The sequence below is a fragment of the Elephantulus edwardii genome, unplaced genomic scaffold (genome assembly GCF_000299155.1).
Source record: "Elephantulus edwardii isolate Elephantulus edwardi_28Jun2011 unplaced genomic scaffold, EleEdw1.0 scaffold00011, whole genome shotgun sequence".
NCBI lineage: Eukaryota > Metazoa > Chordata > Mammalia > Macroscelidea > Macroscelididae > Elephantulus > Elephantulus edwardii.
This window is the reverse complement of record NW_006399761.1, coordinates 3,630,961-3,652,237: the sequence shown is the minus strand read 5'-3', so window position 1 is coordinate 3,652,237 and position 21,277 is coordinate 3,630,961. Positions and strand designations below refer to the sequence as shown.

The window sequence follows — 21,277 nt, the reverse complement described above, 5'->3', positions numbered from 1 at the left end:
CAATAGAGGCAACACCGTATCTGTTGTCCTCTGGTGAAACAGGATGCAGTTCTCCCCTCAGTCTGGCTCACGGACTAGGTACGTTGCTTGGGAACTTTCTCTTGTGTTCCACATAGTGTGAATTCTTTACAGGTACTGGTACCTAGCTGTACAATACATAGAAGCCATTCTTAAACCAAAGTCCTTGTATGACCTGTCTGATGGACACTACTGTGTCCCCTACCCCCGTTTTCTTCCTGCTGAGAAGCTTAATCAGCCTGCCTGGGCTCAGAGGACTCTCCCATTTAACTAAGAAATACTTGAGTTTCTATTGTGATCTCCCTCGATAAAACGAATCGAGAAGGACTGTAACACAGTGGACTGGAGCTGGTAAGAGATGGTGAGGATGGTGCCGGGCAGGGCAAGATTTAGTTCTGTTGTTCATTAGTTGATTCTGTGGCACCTAAAGCCGCAATGTGGGCTCTCCTGGCCCTGAGAACCTGGTACAGAAGGTCACAACCCCTGCCCTTCTGCTTCTTAGGAGCGATGTGGGAAGCCATAAATACAAATGCAACTGCGTGCCATTAAGATGTGTAATGGGTTTTGTGTAAGTAGGGCAGAGGATCGAGGGAAAGACAGACTTCAGGTTAAAGCCTGAAAAGCAAGCGTCAGGATATGATAACAAAGTTGAGTCTTTTGAGCAAAAGGTAGTGAATACTCAAGGTCTAGGGTCAGCCAGCACATTCCCCGCCCCCCCCCACCTCAACGGAGCCTTAAGGTGCTGCAGAGAGGAGGGGGCAAGGTGGTGACCCGCAACTGCAGGAGGACGCCGCAGTGCAACTCTTTGCAGAAAAACCTTCAGAGATTAACTCTACTCCTCCTGAAGTCCTTGTCATTCTGGACCCCTTGTTGGGCCCGCTAGGATCTGGCCCTTCTGGGCTGCAGCTTCGTTTACGGCCCCCGTTTCCAATACTGAGAGTAAATAAACAGGAATCTGCTCCAGGGCCCGTTGTAGCGACCTTATAGTCTTAGGGACACACGCATCCCGCACTGCCAGCTCCGCGAAGCCGGGTGGAAGAAACGAGACCCCAGCCCGGTTGGCAAGTGCAAGGCTCCCCAGTCCTGGCTGCCGGGCTCCAAGATCCGAAAGACTACAATTCCCACAACCCCTTGCGCCTGCGCGCTGCGGCTGCTCCTGGCCAATCAGGAGATGCAGCTGTGGCGGGGGCCGAGGAGGGACATTTTAAAAGGGCCGGAGATTGCGGGCGTCATTGGCCATGGCGGATACATCGACTACAGCATCGGCGGCGGCAGCCAGTGCTGCGAACTCCGCAACGGACGCACCGCCTTTCCAGCTGGGCAAGCCCCGCTTCCAGCAGGTGAGAACAGAGTTGTGGGCCGAGGCTCATTGGGGGTCACGATAGGAGCGCACAAACTCCCCTCAAAGTCCCCTTTAGCGCCGGGGGCTCCGACCCGCGGCCACCAGAACCTTCAGCAGCTGCTACCTGAGGTAACCGCAGCCACAGCCGCCCCTCCCTGATTGGTCACTGGGACGACACCCATCCTGGCTTTCTATTGGCGGGCTACGCTGTCACTCCCCGGCTGCCCGCCTCTTCCAGCCGCCGCCGCCGGGGGCGCCCTGTGATTGGCCGCCGCGAGCCCGGCGCCGAGGGCTGAGCCGCCGCGGGCGTCCGCTCCCCGTGGCCGAAGTTCGAGTCCCGCTCCTGATGAGAAGTTGGCGTAGCGGCGCCACCTTGTAACTTTGTCCCCTCAGCAGGGACTGACATTCGGCCCCTGCTGCTGGTGGGGCCTCGGGGCAGTGTGTCCGCGCGGTGATCACCCCTCCAGCCCCTGACCCGAGTCGAGGCCACGAAGGGTGAAGTGTCAGGGCCACGTCCCAGGATGCCCGCGCTGGGGGTCCCGGGCCCTGGGGCTGCGGGTTCGCTAACGGAGCGAGCCAGCCGTCTGGCACCTGCCGGGGAAGGACCTAGTGGACATGGGGAGAGGGTGCGGAGGAAACGCTGTGTCATCTCCTGGGCCGCTGGCCCAGACCGAGGGTCCCCGCCGACTGTCCACCAGCACCCCCTCCTGAGTCCGCCGGCCGGGCTCGAACCTGGGATCCTGGCCGCATCCAACTTCCCTCTGGCTCTGCTGGGCGCAGGGACAGTGCACCTCCCTCGGGACCCCTGACAGGACATCGCTGACTCGCCCTCGGACGCCCTGTGCCGGCCCAGGAGGTGGGGTCCCCACGGCCTGCAGCACCCGGGCGGTGGACTGGTTAGGATAGGGACCCAGAGGTGGCCTGGAGGGAGCCAGGCTGGTGGCTAGTGACCCTGACGTGGGGGAAGTTTGCAATTGTGCAAAAAGTCCTCTGTGTGTGTGTGTGTGTGTAGTGACAAAGGAAGTTTGCAATTGTGCAAAAAGTCCTGTGTGTGTGTGTGTGTGTCTGGTGACAAAGTATTGCTTTATACAAAGTGGTGCTGGAGCTTCAAGCTTTGCTGACCAGCAAGAATCCTTACATTCCTGAGTCTTCTGATACAATGTCCTTCCTGTGTTTAAATAGGACTTTAGTTTCCTCTAGACATACACCATCTCAGAGGTTCAAATGCATTGTGTTTCACCCTGTTCTTCGTTCACATTGTGTCTCATCCAATCCTTCTCACGCCTTATGTTTTATAAAATAAATCACCATTGGAGCTGGCCCATCACTACCCTATCTTTGCACCCAGTTCCTTCCCATTTCCTTCACTCCCTCCCTCCACCCACCAAACTGCAACCCTGTGGTTTTGCCACTTCTCCCCATTCCTCCGCTCTCTCCCCTTCCCTCCTTGCATTCCCTCCCATACAGTGCATTTCTTTACTCCAGCATACAAGTTGTATCATGTTGACTCGATCTGGCAAAAAGGTTTCAAACAACTGATTTTGTGAGAAACCTGCTTGTGGGGGAAAAAACCCCAACAAAACAAAAGAAAAAAAATAACCCCAAACTTAAGGGTCCTGAAATTCTGATTAAATTTTGGTCAAAATGTCCCTCCTTTAAAACCCTAAAAAAAGCCCCAGAAAACCAAACCATCTCAGATTGTGAGATATCTGAGACTAGACTAGTGGTTTCCCTGCAGCGTCAGTTACCTCCTAGGGCCAGGCTGTGTGGTGGTGATGGTGGTGGTGGTGGGGCTCTGCCTACACAGTGTGACTCTTACTGCCCACCTCCCTGACCCACACATGCTCCTGGTTCTAAGCCCCAGCCCCTCTGGGAGAATTCTTCCCTCATGATGTTAATCCTCAGGTCTTGTCAAGTCACAGTCCCCACCTCTCTGGCCTCCCCAGATGGGATTCTCACAGCCCAGTTTTTACTTGAGCGTTCTGATTGTTGCTTTGTGCTTACTAGGTTGCTTCAGTACTAACTCCCCACCCCCTCCACCTTTGGAGAGAAAGGACTGGTCTCATCTTTTCCTTGTCCGGTCATTCCCTCTGTGCTACCTGAAGGTCCATGGGTTTAGGGACTTCCAGTCCCCATGAGAACACTGTGTGTGACATATGGGACAGTTACCCATCAGATGTACTGAGGAGCAATGATGTCAGTTTGGAAACTAAGGTGCACCTGATACAAGCTATGGTCTTTGCCATTACTTGCTATGCTTTGTAGAGCTGGACAGTGACTAGGGATGATAGAAGAGTTGATGCCTTTGAGCTGTGGTGCTGGAGAAGAGTATTGAATGTACCATGGACTGCTAAGAGAACAAACAAGTTCATCCTGGAGAGGGTGAAGCCCGGCTGCTCCTTGGAGGCAAGAATTCTGAAGTTCCGTCTGACATACTCTGGATATGTTGCACGGTGGGATCAGTCCTTGGAGAGGGATGTCATGCTTGGGATGGTGGAGGGACAGCACAGGAAGAAGACCCTCTATGAGATGGATTGATTCTGTCTCTGGGGTAATGGGGATAGGTGTGTTAGACACAATTAAGATTGGCAAGAGATAGAGCAGGGTTTAGGGCTGTTGTACATGGGGTCGCTATGAGTCGACAGCACATAACAACAACAAAAGTAAAGTAGCTTTAATTATTGAATCCTTTGCTCTCTTCACTTCTGGAGCAAGGGAAAAAAAACACATCTGAAGCTATTCTCCTGCAGCTATTGCAGGTACCTATATTTGGCACTGTTCTTGAGGGGAGTAAAAGCTTTGTTGTATTTGCCTTTGAAGTTTCTCTTCAGTAATGTTGTTATGCACCATCAAGTCAACTGCTATTCATAGCAACCCTGTGAAGAGCAGATCAAATCCTTACGCTGTCCTGCGCCGCCCTTACCATCTCTGATGTACTCAAGCCCATTGTTACAGTCACCGTGAATCCGCCTTGTTGAGGGTTTTTCTCGTTCTCTGACCCTTCCATTTTTCCCAAATTGATTTCTCCCCCCTCTCCCCAAACATTGGCCCCTCCTGAAGTATATGAGGTGAAGTTTCACCATCCTTGTTTCTAAGGAGCATCCTGGTTTCTTCAGTAACGTGACCTGCATAAAGTTCAGTGCATTCATCCATCCGTAAGTAACTTTTGTCCTTTCATCCAAGCCTGCCCCTTGCACAGCGAACCGTAGCTCTCAGTCAGCCCAATGACGCCCCAACTAGTGGAGTCAGTAACGCGGGAGGAATCTGTATACCTCGTTCCCTCACCCCCACCCTCTAAATACAACTGGAGGCCTGGTAATGTTAGGTCTTACACATCTGCCATCACTCCTGCCACACTCCCAGACCAAACCCCATCATCTATTGGACCCTAGAAATAGATCTGCTTCTACTCTGGGCCCATCCAGTCACTTCCTCTTCCACATGGCAGAGTTGCAACAATAGAGGCCTGATCAGGTGACCCACCATGCTTAAACACCCTTTAATGGCTCTGCTTCTGAGGTGAAGATCTTATTTCTTTTTTTTTATTTCTTTATTTATTCTTTTTATGTGTGTACCGTCAAATTGGATCTGACTGGTACAGGAGGCGATTGTTCCTCCTTCTTCAGCAGAGCATCTGGTGGATTTGAACTGTGCACCTCTGGGATTGCAGTGCAGTTTCCTGCCACTAGGCCACCGGAGCTCGCCAAGACCTCATTTCTGGAAGTGGCCATAAAGGCCACTGTGGCCCAGCCCCTGCTGACCTCCTTCTCCCGGGACCCACTCTCCTCTTCCTGCCCCTTCCCCTTCCTTTCCCTCCCCTCCCTTTCCAATCCCTCCCCTCCCCTCCTCTCTTCTCCTCTCCTCTCCTCTCCTCACCACACTGACTTCCTTTTGCCTTCCTTGTCTCGAAGGAGCACTCTGATTGCAGTTCCTTCAAGATAGACTTGTTCTTTTGACAGTCCATAGGATATTCAGTACTTTCCTCCAACACCACAACTCAAAGGTATCCATTCTTCTTCTGTCATCTTTATTCACTATTCAACTTTAAGTTGTATAGAAAGTGGAAATGACCGTGGCTTTGATCAGGTGCACCTTAGTCTTTAAACTGACATTATTGCTCTTTAGTACTTTGGAGATGTCTGACAGCAGATTTTCTCAATGTGACACGTCTTTTGATTTCTTAAATGCTGCTCCCAAGGGTAATGATTATAGATCAAAGTAAAATGAAATAATTGATAACTTTAAACTTTTCTCCATCTATCATAATGTTGCCTGTTGGTCCTTTGGTGAAAATTTCTATTTTCTTGATATTGAGATGTAATCCATACTGAAAACTATAATCTTTGATCTTTAATAGCAAGTGTTTCAAGTCCTCTTCACTTGCAGCAAGCCAGGTTATGTTATCTGCATAACACAGGTTTGTTGGTACATGTTGTTATGTGTCAACAACTCACCTGTGACTCATAGCAACCCTAAATGCTATAGCTCTGAATTCTGCTTTATCCTGAGCCAGTCTCACTGTCTCCGATGCGCTTACCCCCATTACCCTATTTAGTGTGTCAATACACCTCATCCGGAGTTCTCTCCTGTGCTGACCCTCCACCCTTCCAAGGATAACGTCCTTCTCCAGTGTCTTGTCCCTCCTGACCACAAGCCCAAAGTATGTGAGACAGAGCTTCAAAATCCTTGCCTCCAACAAGCAGCCTGGTCTCACCCTCTCCAGAATAAACCTCTTTATTCTCTTGGGAGTCCACGGTATGTTCAGTACTCTTCTCTGACACCACAGCTCAAAGGCATCAATTCTTCTTCTGTTATCTTTGGTGATTTTCCAGCTCTCTGATGCATAGCAAAGAATTGCAAAGTGCATAGGGACCCTATAAACAACAGATTGAAACCTTGTCCTATTCTGTGCCATACGTAGAATCTCCACTTTGCTCAAGCCCATTGCTACTATAACATAATGTGTCTTGTTGAAGGTCTTTCTCTCTGACCCTCCACCTTTCCCAGCATGATGCCTTTTCCAAGGACTGGCCCTTCCTGACAAATGAACAAAATGTGTGAGATAAAGTTTCACCATCCTTGCCTTTAAGGGACACCCTGGATGCTCTTCCCCTAAGAGATTTATTTGTTCTTTTGTCAGCTGTGATATTTTCTGTACTCTTTGTCAAGACACAATTCAAAGATATCAGTTCTTCTTCAGTATTCCTTATTCATTGTCCAACTTTCACATGTATGCCTTTGTCACTGGGTGTTGTCAAGTCAAGTACACCATTCCCAGAGCCCATGATACCACCATAATTCCTGGACTGGCACTAGAGTCTTTCCCTATTCCCTAGAGTGACACAAGAGCTCCTTACTTTTATCTTCCAAAGATCTCCTTCTTTTACCACTCTTCCCTGCTCGGTGTATAGATGATGGTGGGGCAGGAGGAGAGAAAGAAGACTGAACAGGATCAGAGTGTGGGGAAGGACAGACTGACTTGATGGACTTCATAGTCACCCTAAAAGATGCTGATGAAGTTTACACATTGTTCCAATATGGTTCAAATCCCCCAGATGCTCTGTGTGAGAAAGATGGACAGACTCCAGCCTATTTTACTGCCTCTGAAAACCCTCTGGAGGGTCAGCTATGTGGTGATTCTGACTTGATGGTATATAACAGCATAACAAACAAGGATGACCAGAGGGACAACCAAATTCTCTACATTGTCTTCTGCCTCATTAACGTTGTTGTGTACCACAGAGTTGGAACTGACCCATAGCTGTTCCTCCAGTGGGTTTTCAGAGGCAGTTAATCACAGGGGAGGAGATTGTCCATCCTTCTCCTGCAGAGCAGCTGGTGGTCTCGAACTGTGTGCCTTCGGGATTGCAGTGCAGTTTTTTTGCCAGTAGGCCACCAGAACTCCCTCCTTATTAACATAACTGCCTCTAATCTTGCCTCATTAACCTAGAGATTAGGATTTAGAACATTGGATAATTAAATTCCACCCTAAAATGGGTGAGAATTCCATAACACTTAAGAGTCTTAGCCTAGCCAAATTGACACGTATTTGGGGAGTGGGACATAATTCAATCTGTAACAACTTCTACTAGAATAATTCTTGATATCGTAAAATAACCATTTATTATTCACATTTCCTTTTTTGTCACATAATTTTTTAGCAGTTTGTTTAAATAGCATTATACAAGTTCTGTAACATTATACTTTATCTTTTTTCGTTGTTTTTTTTTTAATTTTAATGAAAGTTTACAGAGACTTAGGATTTCCGTTCATTTATTGTTGCACTTTTCCCCCTGCCCACTCCTGTCTCCCAATTTGCTCTTCTCTTTGAAAAGTAAAAGAAAAATTCTTTCATTGTTATACAATCCCCACAAGTCCACTCCACTGTGCGGCCTTCTGTAATGTTATATTTATCTGAGACATCTCTCTTGTTTTTTCTGTTGATCCTCTCTCCCTTCCTCTTTCCCCCCTTCTTACTCTCCCCCCTGTTGTTCCCTGCCCTCTAGAATCTCCTAGTTCTGAATGGGTCAGTGGTATCTGTGGTGATGTTTAACATGTTTCTCTGCACCTGCTTTACCTGTAAACTCACAGTCCGTGCTTTTAGGCGCTACTCCATCTGGCTTCCCATACCTGGGGCATGTTGTCAGGAGGGGCTATCTTTGGAAAAAGACATCATGCTGGGAAAAGTAGATCAGTGAAAGAGAGGAAGACCTTCGATGAGGTGGATTGACTGTAGCAGTGACCACAACAGGCTTGAGTGTAATGGAGATCATGGGAATGCACAGAGTAGGGCAAGGTTCAGATCGGTTGTTCATAGGGTTACTGTCCACTTGAGGGCCACTATCAACAACTCTGGCTCCTCATGTAGGGGAGAGGGGCCAGACAGCACCTGTGGGGCCTTTGACATCTGACTTCATTTCCTCTCCTCCCACCTTTCCTCATTTTCTCTCCAGACCTGACTCTGCACTTCTCCTCAGCCCTAGACCCACCTGTGCAGGAAATAATAACTGCTCTCATCCAGTTGTGCTTCAGTCTTTCTAGAATAAGGTTGTTTAAATCTGCCTTGCTCTTTCTGCTCAGATGGTTGGGCTATGAGAGTGTGGGGTGTGGATAGTAGTTAGTGTGTGTTATGTGTACGGTTTGTGTGTATATGGTATGTTTGATGTGTATGTGTGTGGACAGTGTATGTAAGAGTGGGGTGTGGTATGCATCTTATGGTGTGTGTGTGTATAGGTGTCTAGAATCACCCATAGCCCTGTTACAACAGAGCAAGTTATTAAACCCAGAGGTTATGAGGAAGTGGCTCAGCCAATTGGCCTGCAGTAAAGATGTAAAATCAAGTGCCCTGCAGCTTAGGGATTCATTATTTCCTAGCCCTGATCTGGAGAACTCTGGTGGCCTGGTAGGTGTTTCCACTCAAAGGAAACATATATTTGTGCTGTCAACTCAAAGGCAGACCATTTGAATCTGTCAGCGGGGCCGCAGAAGCAAGATGGACTGTCTCCTCCTGTGCTGTTTACTACCTCTAAAAACCCACTGGAGGGTCAGCTCTGAGTCATTTCCGATTTGATGACCCACCCGTAGCCACAGCAGCAGGGCTGATCTGATGTGCTAGTTTGTGTCACCTCCTAGTCTGGTCCCTTTCAATCCAGGCTGCTCATTAGACTCATGTGATCGTTTTTGGTTTTTTGTTTTAATTTTACTTTATTATTCTTTGCACGTGTACCGTCAAATCAGATCTGACTGGTACAGGAGAAGACTGCACCTCCTTTTCCAGCAGAGCATCTGGTGGGTTTGAACCGCATACCTCTGGGATTGCAGTGCAGTCATGTGATTGTTTTTAAAAAGAATCCTGACCTCTGGAGGCCTCTGCAGACCAGTAGAATAGGTGGGTGGACCTGATTCTGATGGGCAGCCAGGGCTTGTGGAAGGTGGTGCTGATGCAGCCTTCATACCTTACGCTATATAGGTTCAGTGAGGATTTTATTCCTAACGCAGAAGGGCAGCGATTTAGAGGTCTGTGGACTGGGACCTTTCAGGGCCTTCCCAGGCTTTGCCCTAAGCTCTTGCCCTCTGTGAGGGACCTGCAGGGTGGACAAGAGACAGATCTGACACCAAGCCAAGAGCGGGGAGAATGAGCACCCCTGCCGAGAATGAGCTGACTCATGCTTCTAGTGAAGCCACACGCTGACTCATCATTCTAAAAGAGGGAATGGGGACGTTGTAAACCCACCAGCTTTCTGATTGGGCTGAATTTTGGAGGAGAAAAAAAGCCAGCATGTATTTCATACTATTGTTGTTGTGCTCAGCCGACACCAAGCCAAGTATGACTATGGAGAAGAGAAAAAGTAACTCAGATTGAGAAAGTACCAATCTCCCTGCCATTCATCAGGTGAGGGTAAAGCCTTTACCTGGTAAAGCCTGCAAAGATGCACCATTTGTCCCAGGACCCTCTGCAGTAGTGTGGTGTCCTAATGTCCCACTTCATAGGATAACTGCTCTTTTGTGTTGTTGTTGTTGGTTGCCTTCAAGTCGAGCACAACTCATAGTGACCCTGTGAACAGAAGGCCTGAAGCTCCTCTACAACTATCGACATTTATTAAAGTCCATAGTACTTCCGGAGATATGCTGTTTAGGAAGTGGATGACACTCCTGTACTCACTGAGAAATCTTCTCTAAAATCCCACAGTGCCAGAAATGTTATTGTCTAAAACCAGTCTATAAGAACGACTCTTACCTGGTGGATGGAAATTTCTTTTTAGGGGGAAGCCAGTCTTGTTCTCAACCCAAGTATGTAACTTTAACCCAGGGGTTTCTGGTCTGAGCGCTCCACATTTATCTTAGCATCTTAGGCTAGGTTCTCTAGAGGAGGGAAACCAGTGGAGCGTGTGTGCATGCATGTGCTGCTAGATAGGTAGACAGACAGACAGATAGGGGAGTTCTGGTGGCCTACTGGTAGGCGTGTGATTCAAGCCACTAGCTGCTGCATTGATAGTATCCTCCTATGCTATTTATTGTCTCTGAAAACTCCCTGGAGGTCAGCTATGAGTCAGTTCTGATTCAGTGACAGTCAGAGTTTATAAACACAAATACGTGCTGTAACCATCCTACATGGTCAGCCCTAACCTCTGTATGTTAATGAGGCTAGATTAAGGCAATTAAGTAATGACAGTCTCCCCAGACAGGGCACTTCACTGAAACCCTTCTGGAATATGTTTTTCCAAGTGTTTCTAGAGAAGGTATGGTGATCTTGAACTTCCATCACCCCCATAGAGTTTTTATCTTTGTTGTTGGTCAGCGCCATCAAGTCACCTGTGACTCACAGCAACCCCAGGAACAACAGATCTGAACCTGCTTTATCCGGCACCATCCTCAGCATGTTTGATACACCCAAGCCTATTGTTATAGTCACTTGCATCAGTCTCTCTCATGGAGGGTCTTCCTCTCTTTCTCTGACCCTCTAGCTTTCTCAGAATGATGTCTTTTCCCAAGGACTGGCCCTTCCTGACAACATGTCCGTGGAACATGTGAGATGTGGCTTCACCGTCCTTGCCTTTTGCTTAGTCAGCTTGCTTTGGTTTCACTTACTGACGAGCAGTCACGTCTAACTAGAAATTTGGACTTTATCCGTGGTTCTTTCTTCATTTTCTGGTTTTTTGTTTGCTCGTTTGTTTGTTTTAAATTTTTATTTTATTATTTTTGTGTGCGTGTACCGTCAAATCAGATCTGACTGGTACAGGAGGAGATTGTCCCTCCTTCCCCGGCAGAGCATCTGGTGGATTCGAACCGTGTGCCTCTGGGATTGTAGTTACAGCTCCTTACCACTAGGCCACCAGAGCTCCCCTAAGTTCTTTCTTCATTTTCATTCTCCACAGTCAGCCTTGCCCTCACTCCCTGGATTTCACATAGTACTGGGCGCACAGTAGGTCTTCAGTAGTTACTTTGTGAATGAGCGTCTAGACCTCAGGGGTCTGGTGGTGGTTCAGAGCCCAGCACTCATGTCTTCCAGCTCTTGCTTGTAGTTTCCTCTCCTTGCTAAACTCACCCATCCTGTCGTCCCAGCTCTTGTTCCTCTGGGAAGCTGCCTCACTTCACTCTAAGAAGAAGGCATTTGGGCGTCCAGCTGCACTAAGAGTAGATCACAGTGTCTTGCAGTTGTTCATTTACTTCTTGTTCTCTCTTGACAGTCCAAGCACCTTGAGGCCTTGTTTGCAGTGGTGGTCCTGGAGCCTAGGTCTGTAGGGTTTTGTAAATCTCTCTGGAATAAAGCACATTAACTGAGACTCTCTTTGGTGGCAGTGAGGGTGACATAGAAGGGCTGAGACTGAGCAGGGCTGGGACAGGATCAAGGTGGTGCAAGGCTTCAGGGGACATCAGAGGATGGAAGCCCTGCTGGACCATCTGCAGGAAGTGGCTTCATCAGGCCTTTCTGGTTGGTTACTCACCTCTGCCCCTCTGATCTCCTCTCTCAGACCTCTAAGTGCTTTGCTACCACTCTCTTTAAACCCATCGCTCCCTTCAAAATGCAGCCCGAGTCCCAGCTCCTATGGGATGCCTCCAGCCCCATTGGCTGCCCATCTGCTCGCTCACCATTCCCATGACAGGTGTATGTGCGCAGTCCTGCCTAGGTGTGTAACACCTGACCAGGTGCTGACAGGATGCAGAACATATGTTGGCAGCTCACGTTTGTCCTTCAGGGCCTTGCAGTCAAGTATTATACCACTTTGTATTTTAATTGAAGTATCTTTTCAAGTAGGAAAATTACTCCTATATACATAATGATTGCTTTTCAATTTTTAAAAGCAGTTTACGCTGATAGTGGTTATTGTTGTTGTTGCTAGGTGCTGTTGAGTAAGACTGTTAGAGACCCTGTGATCTACAAATCTGAGTCCTTTTCTATACTGTGCTATCCTCACAATCTCTGACCCATTGGAGCTCATTGCTGCAGTCACTGTCAATCCATGTGGTTGAGGGTCTTCCTCTCCTTTTCTGTCCCTCCACCTTTTCAAGCATGATGCCCTTCTCCAAGAATAGCCTCTGCTAGCAACATGCCCAAAATGTGAGAGGAAGCTTTGCTATCCTTGCCTCCAAAGCGCACTTTGGCTGCACTTTCTCCAAGACATCTTTTCTTTTGGCAATCTGTGAGGTATTTAGCACTCTTCTCCACACAGTCCAAAGGCATCAATTCTTCTGTCATCCTTATTCATTGTCCTACTCTCAGATGCATAGCAAGTAATTGAAAAGATTATGGTCCAACCAAGGGCCCACTTCCTAGATGCCGACCCGGGCTTCGTGCACTCAGATGACACCGTAAGTCACCATGACATGTATGATTACCTGCACCTGAGCCGCCTGGGCTACACACCTGTCTGCAGGGCCCTGCACTCCCTGCTTCTGCGTCTGCTGGCCCAAGACCAAGGTCAGGGCGTCCTCTCGATGGAGCCCACATCCTGAGCAGCCTGCCTTCCCACACATTAAATTCTCACTTCTCATTCACCCCCCCTCACAAAAAAAAAGAAAAAGAAAAGATTATGGTCAAAATTAGGCACACCTTAGTCCTCAAACTAACATCATTCCTCCTCAGTAATTTGGAGATGTCCTTGACTGAGGCTGATGGTCTATCATTTGTAAGTTTTAGAGATAAAAATCACTCAAAATAATCTTACTCAGAGACTATCTCTATTAATATTGTAATGTATTTTTTCAGCAACATCTTAAAATGGCAATTTTAACTTTTCACTTTGAAACTGTTTCAGTCATACCAAATGGCAAAAATAGTACAGAGAACTGCCATGTGTCCTTGATAATATCACATTTTCCCTGTTTCTGGACATCTTAAATTTGTAAATAAATATGTAACTGTTGATGTGCCATCAAGTTGACAACAACTCATAGAGACCTTGTGATGAGCACATCTAAACCCTGCCTTATCCTGTGCTGTCCTCATCATCCCTGATATAGTTGAGCCCATTGATGCAGTTGTTTTGCCAGTCCATCTTGTTGAGGGTCTTCCTTTCTTATGCTGTCCCTCCACTTTCCCAAGCTTGATGTCCTTTTCAAGGATTAGCCCTTCCCAACAATATGCTCAAAGTGTGTGAGACAAAGTTTCACCATGCAGAAAAGACCATGGCTTGGAGGGGGTGCACCTTAGTCTTAAAGTGGACATCATTGCTCTTTAGTACTTCAGAGAGGCCCTTGACAGCAGATTTCCCTAGTGCAATATGTCTTTTGAAGAGTATTGATTGTGGATCCAAGTAAGATGAAATTTTTTGCAACTTCTATCTATTCTCCATCTATCATGATGTTGCCTATCGGTCCAATGGTGAGGATTATTACTTTCTTGACATTGAGATGTAATCCATATTAAAGTCTTTTATCTTCTGCAGCAAGTCTTTCAAGGTCTCTTCACTTTCTGTAAGCAAGGTTGTGGCATCTGCATAACACAGGTTGTTGAGGAATCTTTCTCCAATTCTGATGCCACATTCTTCTTTATGTAGTTCAGCTTCTTGAATATTTTGCTCAGCCTACAGACTGGAGAAAAGATGGAAGTCTGATGTATACTTTTTGTGATTTTAAACCCTGCAATGTTTCCTATTCAGTTTTTATTTGTTATAATCCACATTGTCAAATGCCTTTGCATAGTTAAATAAGCCACAGATAGACATCCTTCTGGAATCCTATGCTTTCAGCCAAGGTCCATCTGACATCCACAGTGATATCCTTGGTGCCATGGCCTCATCTAAATCTGCTTGAATTTTTGGCAGTTCTTTGTTGATACACTGTTCTAGCCATTTTTAAGTAATCTTCAACAAGATTTTATGTCTGTGTGATAGTAAGGATATTGTTGGATAGTTCCCACATTCTGTTTGATCAGCTTTTTTGGGAATGGGAACAAATATGGCTCTCTTCCAGTGAGTTGGCTAGGTAACTGTCTTCCAGATTTCTTGAAACAGTCTGGTGAGCATGTCAAGGGCTGCATCTGTTTGTTGAACCATCTTTGTTTAGTGTTCCATAAATTCCTGAGGCCTTAGTTTTTTTGCCAGTGCCTTCAGTGCAACTTACACTTCTTCCTTCATTGCTTTTGGTTGGCTCTTGGTCATATGCTACTTCCTAAAATGGTTCTGTGTCAGTTCTTTTTGTACAGTGACTCTGTCTTCCTTTCATCTTCTTTTGATGGCCTCTGGATCATTCAAGATTTTGCCTATCCTTCAATATTGCAACTTGAGGTTTGAATTTGTTTTGCAATTTTTTCATCTTGAGAAATGCTGAGGGAGTCCTTCCTTTTTAATTTTCACTATTTTATTTTTACTTTTTAATTCCAGCTCTTTGCACGTATTGTTACAATACTTTGTCTTCTTGAGCTGCTCTTTTAAATCTTCTGTTCATCTTTTTTTTTCTGCAGCATTTCTTCCCTTTGTTTTGGCCTCTTGATGTTCTAGTGCAATTTTCAGATCTGTTATAACATCTGTTTTGGTCATTTCTTTCTCCCTTGTCTTTGGAATGACCTTTTATTTTCTTTATAGATGATATTCTTAAAGTAATCCCACAACTCATTAGGTCTTCGATCATTAGTGTTTAAGCCTCAAACTTGTTCTTGAGCTGTTTTTAAATTCAGGTTGGATAGATCCAAGGTCGTATTCTGGTTCTTGTGGACTTGTATAAGTGCCATTTGTGTTTTGTTGCTATTATTTTATTGAAAGTATTTGTAATAATTATGAAAAAAAATCAATGATTTTCTAAAATTCAGTCATCTGATCTCCAGCCTCATTTCTGGCATTTCTCATGGCCAGTGTGTAGCTTCTCTGGGAGCTTAATTTTTAGATTTTTCCCAGTGCTCAATTGGTTTTAAATGTTGTTGTTGTTGTTGTTATGTGCCGTCGAGTCGCTTGTGGTTTTAAATAGCTGTGTAATATTTAGTCATATGAGCTAATGATCATTATATAACCACGCACTCTTATAATTTAGGTAGCAGTGAACACCTTTGGCACTTACCTCTAATCACATTTTTTAAACACCTGTATTATTTCCTTATTGCTGTTAGGTGCCATCAATTGCCTGTGATTCATAGTAACCCTGTGTACCATAGCTCTGAACTTTGTCCTATCCTGAGCCAACCTCACTGCCTCTGAAACACCTACCCCATTACTCCAGTTATTGTGTCATTTCTTCTCATCTGGGGTCTTCCTCTCCTGTGCTGCCCCTCTACCCTTCTGAGGTTGATGGCCGGCCTTCTCCATCCTGGCCCTCCCGGCCATGTGCCCAAAGTATGTGACATAGAGCTTTAAAATTATTGTTTCCAAGGAGAAACCTAGTTTCACCTTCTCCAAGATAGACCTGTGTGTTCTCTTGGTGGTCCATGATATGATCAATACTCCCCTCCAGCACCACAGCTCAAAGACATCATTTCCTCTTCTGTCCTCCTTAGTCATTGTCCAGCTTTCTGATGCTAACAAGTAATTACGGAGACCATGGCCTACATCAGGCACACTTAGTTTCTAAACTGACATCGTTGCTCCTCAAGACTCAGGACAGTTTTCCAAGTGGAAATTTTCCAAGTGCAGTTCTTCTTTTGATTTCCTGATTGCTGGTGCCAAGAGTGTTGTTTGTGGAGCCGAGCAAGCAGAAATTGTTAACAACCTCAATCTCTTCTCCATCTATCATGGTGCTGCCAATTGGTCCAGTGGTGAGAATCTTTGTCTTCTTAATGTTGAGCTTCAATCCATATTGAAGACTTCAGTCCTTGACCTTCTGCAGCAAGTGCTTCAGGTCCTCAGTTTCAGCAAGCAAGTTTGTGTCATTAACATAGTTTGTAGATGAGTCTTCCTCTAATCCTGATGCTGCTTTCCTCTTCATAAAGCTCAGCCTCTCAAGTGATCTGTTCTGTACATAGATTGAAAAGGTATAGAGATAGGATACTTCCGTGATGTACTCCTTTCCTGATTTTGAACCATGCAATGTTTTCTTGCTCTGTTCTGAGGACTGCTCCCTGGGCTGAGTATAGATTTTCCGTATGCCCATGATCAAGTGTTCTGGGATTCCCATTCTTCTCAAGGTTAACCACAATTTGTTGTGATCCGTATAGTCAAATCCCCCTCTATAGGCAATGAAACACACATAGACATTCCTCTGGAGCTCTCTGCTTTCAGCCAGGATCAGTCTGATGTTGGTGAAGTTTCTAGTGCCACAGCTTTTTCTAAACCCAGCTTGTACTTCTGGTAATTTTCTGTTGGTGTACTGTTTCAGGTGTTTATATAATCTTCAGCAGGATTTTTGGATGTGTGTGGTATTAGTGATATTGTTCTTTAATTTCCACACCTTTTTTAGAATGGGAATAAATATGGATTTCTTCCTGTCAATTGACCAGGTAGTTGCCCTCCAGATTTTTTGGCATAACCTGGTGAGCGTGATGAGGGCAGCATCTGTTTGTTGAAATGTGCCAATTGGTATTCCATCAATTCCTGGGGCTTCATTTTTTCCAGTTCTTTTAGAACAGCCTGAACTTCCTCCTTCATCACTATTGCCCTGTGATTACATGCAGTTTCCTGAAATTCTTTTGTGTTAGCCAGTTCTTTTTGGTGTAGTGACTCTGTATATTCCTTCCATCTTATTTAATGCTTCCTGGGTCATACAATATTCTGCCCACAACATCCTTATGTATTTCAGTTTGAGGCTTGAATTTGATCCTTAGTTCCTTCAGTTTAAGAACTGCTGAGTGGTGTTTTCTTGGACTAAATCTCTTTTTTTCTCTTTTCTCTTATTGTGATTTAGGTGAAAGTTTACAGGGCACATTGGTTTGTCACTCTCTACTTCCTGCACTTTTGTTCTGTGGCATAGATTATGGTCTCTGAGATGTAACAGCACTCTTTCTATTTCACCCTGTGCTTCCTTTTCCACTTTTTCTTGCCTTTTCTTAACTTCTGAGCTTCCGTTATAGGCCTGTTATTCTACTGAGAGTTGAGCCTTAGTGGTGAATTCATTTGCAGACTTGAAGGGTGTCTAAAGATTGTAGTCTCAAGGTTCTACCATTCTGTGCCAATGATCCTGATCTTTTTATGATTTTGAGTTTTGTTCCATACTTTCCCCCAATCTATCCAGAACGTTCTGTTGTGATTCCATTCAGCACATAGGTAGCAGTAGTTGGACACCTTCTGGTTCTTCTGGTCCCAGGGTGTGGAGACTGAGTTTGAAGTGGGTCATCAGCCCTTTTGACTGATTGTTTTCATGCAGCTTTCACTTTCTTCACTGTCTTTTGCTCCACATGGGAGACACCAGCCACATGGCTACCCACAAACTGTTAAAGCTGCAGGGCTGCTTACTAAAGTAGGATATAGAGCATTGTCTTTTTAAGCCTCTTGTCCCCTAGACTATGGCCCTGAGTCCCCAGGCCCAACAAGTCATTCCTTCAAGGTTTTTACTTACGGCCAAGAAGTCTTTATAACTTTGCCCCACATACTCTGCTGTATTCATAGATGTATTTGCAGCCCATACAAATGCTAGCAGTTCAAATCCACCAGCTGCTCTGCAGTACAAAGATGGGCAGTCTCTTCTCATGCAATTTACTGCTTCTGAAAACTTGCTAGAGGATCAGCTATGAGTTGCTTCTGACTCAACAGCATCGAGTCTCAGAGTTAGTCGTAGAAATACATCAGTAGAAATACCCTCTTTGGAGGTAAACTTCTGTCAGGTCATGAACGTGAGCATCATGTATCTGTGTCTTAGGTGGGGAAACTATTAGGACCATTTGAGTTATAAGAGATTGAGAAGTAAGAGTTTTGTTAGGAAGGTGCTGGAGCTTGGCCTGGCTTGTGGAAGGCTGACTCTGATGGGATGGAAAAGGCAGAGGGTGCTGTAGGCAGAGGCTGCTGCAGAGCAGAGAGTTGAATGCCGGGCAGGTGCTTAGAGTTAAGCTGAAGTCTTTACTGGGAAGGGAAAGTGATAAAGGTTGGTTGCTGGTGTGATGCCCCAGTGAGTAGGGGGAGGTTATGTGGAAGCTTCTGCATCCTCCACCATGTGGAGGGTGATGCTTGGCAAGTTGTGGGGCTCCAGGGAGGCACAAACCTCCAGTGAGGCATGAACCTCCACCCCCTACTTTGGCACCCTTTCCCTCTCCCTCAGTCCAGCTTAATCCAGCTGGCTTGGTCCCCAGGGCAGTGGGCCCGGTGAGGACGTTGCTTGGTTTCCTTTCATTCTGCTCTGATGCCCGTGGCCTGCTTAGCACAAAGCCCTCCTTTTCCAGGGCCTCTGCTTGAAGGCAAAGCTGGCCGGGGCTGGCCCCTGCCCTGCACACCCCTTGGCAGCTCCAGAGATAATGAGTGAAGAGGGGTCCTGATGGCTATGGACCTGGTGCTGTCATGTTTGAACTAGCCTGTGGTGACCATCCTCCAAGGGCAGAGCCTGAGCTGGACCCTGGAGAGGACCCTGGGAGGGAGAATGTGGGGTGGAGGCCTCCTCTTCAGCCTGCATGTTCAGTGGTGCTTGGGAGCTTCTGAAGGGAATCTCAGTATGTGCCTCAGAGAGACGTTGAGATACTCCCTGAGGGCCACCGTGCATGGTCTTTGTGAGTGGACTTTAGAAGACACTCAAGCCTGGTCCTTCGGCATTGAGCTCTGTTAGCATTCATCACACATGTGGGGCATCCAGGGTGGGAGGGGTGGGTTCACCTGTGTCTGGAGATGGTGTGCAGCCACTGATGATATGTTCCCTCTCACCCCTTCTCTAGACTTCCTTCTACGGCCGCTTCAGGCACTTCCTGGACATCATTGACCCACGCACACTCTTTGTCACTGAGGTAAGTTGTAATTGTCCCTCTCAGTGGAGACACCTTGACCTCAGTTCATGTGAAGGAGCCAGGAGGGTGGAGGTGGAGGATGAAAAAGATAAGAAGTAGTAGCAGAGGAGAAGAAAGTACCAGTGTAAAGCTGACACCATCTGTAAAAGGAGCAGTGGTAACATGAGGAAGTCTGAGTCTGACTTCTGTCCACTTCGTAAAGGGGAACTGTCCCCATCAATCACATCCACAGTACCAAACAAATAGCTACGTGGTTAGACATACCACCCCCCATGCTCCTGTTCCTATTTCTGGGAATCATTGTGTCCAATGTTGATTCAAATTGACTCACAGACTTTACTCAAAGTTGTGGGGTTTATCATGGGAAATAGATTGAGGTTGAGGGGTGAGGAAAACAAAGGATATCACATAATAAAAATCCAGGTTTAGTGAACAGCAGCCCCAAGCCAGACTAACAGCAAGACACAATTTCTTAATTAGTTTAGACTGCTTCTCAGTCAACAAGTGGAAGTCAAGGTTCAGTTCAGCAGCGCAGTTAAACCTCTGGTTTCCTTAGTCATCCAGCAAATTTTGTCTCATAGCAATCACAAATCAGCTCTTCATTCAATCATCGAGAAGCAAAACCTTTAACTTTGGCTCCATCTCCAGGGTTCTGTCAGGCTACACCTTGCCACAGTGTCTTCAGTGTCTCTCTGCAGTCTCTCCACTGTCTACTCTCATTGTGGAAAGTGCTCTTTCTTATAATGGTTCAAGAGCTGTTGACGATTTGCAAGACTATGTGTTCCCAATTGAGGTAGCTCAAGACCATGCTCCCAGAGGGGACCAACACAATGGATAGAAAAACCATTTTTCAAAGTTCAAACACCACAACAAGGTATAGAGATCGATCTATGTTTGGAAGCAAGAGTGACATCCACTTCTTAAACAACATGCCTCCAGAAACTCTATGAACTTTGATAAATGCCGATAGTTGTAGAGGGGCTTCAGGCCTTTTGTTCATACGGTCACTATGAGTTTTATTCAACTCAAATGCAACAATAACAACAACATCTATCTATGTATGTTTATATCTGCATATCTATATTCTGGAGCTCTGGTGGCTTAATGGTAAGGAATTGCACTGGCAACCCAAAGGTACATGATTCGAATCCACTAGCTGCTCTGAGGAACAAACATGGGTACTGTCGTTCTGTGCAGTTAACTGCCTCAGAAAACTCACAGAGGGGTCAGCCATGGGTCAGTTCCAACTCGATGGTACACAACAACAACATCTATATTCTATATATATTGATATTTATATCCATATACACACATTTGAGTTTATACACTATGGTGTGTTTTAGGTACTTCATTTTGCCCTCACAATATCCCTTCAAGGTGCATATCATTGTTGTTACTATCATCTAAGATTTTAACAAAACTATTTCCAAGTACATAGATTCCATGCTTATTATAAAAGTTCAGCCAATACAGATGTGTTTAAGTAGAACAACAAATATCCTTTATGCATCTTTTTGGCCCACTTCTTGCTTCTGGTAAGTGACTGTTAATGGCTTTAAATGCCAAGTTTATGCAAGCATAACTTACCTTTTCTTAGGTGTGTTGTTATTTTTTGTTTTGTTTTGTTTTTAATATTTTAATAGGTGTGTTGTTCTATAAATTTTGGTAGCCATATTTATTTATCTTTCCAGCATCCTCAGTCAAGATGTAGAACTTTCCCACCTGTCTACAAAATTTTCTCGTGTTGCTTTGTAGTCAGTCTCTTCCCACTACACTAAGCTCTCATTACTCATGTGTTTTCCATCCTTAATTCTTTCACTGTGTCTAGAATGTCACATAAATGAAATGAAATCCTACTGTATGTATCCTTTCTTACCAGTTTAATTTCCTTCAACAAAAAGCTTTTGAGACTTTATTGTGCTCCTCCATAAATCAGTAGTTCCTTCCTTTTTTTGTTTGTTTTTGTTTACTTACAAAGTTCAGTAAACATTGCATTTCATTAGTTCATTCTTTTTTTGTTGTTGCCTAGTACCCCACCTTTGGTATAGTGCCTCTGTGTATTCCCTCCATATTCTTTTGATGCTTCTTTTATTGTTCAGCATATTATCCATAGCATCCTTCAGTGTTGT

General features: G+C 45.6%; 1 protein-coding gene across 1 annotated transcript in view; it reads left to right on the top strand.

Annotated features, from left to right (window-relative positions):
- The first annotated feature begins 1,129 nt into the window (after positions 1 to 1,129).
- Positions 1,130 to 21,277, top strand: part of SFXN5 (sideroflexin 5) — a 159,142-nt gene continuing 138,994 nt past the window's right edge. The window contains exons 1-2 of the mRNA XM_006880886.1: positions 1,130 to 1,358; positions 19,080 to 19,148. Coding sequence (XP_006880948.1) covers positions 1,257 to 1,358; positions 19,080 to 19,148 — 171 coding nt within the window. The 5' untranslated portion in view covers positions 1,130 to 1,256. The remainder of the gene's footprint in view (positions 1,359 to 19,079; positions 19,149 to 21,277) is intronic.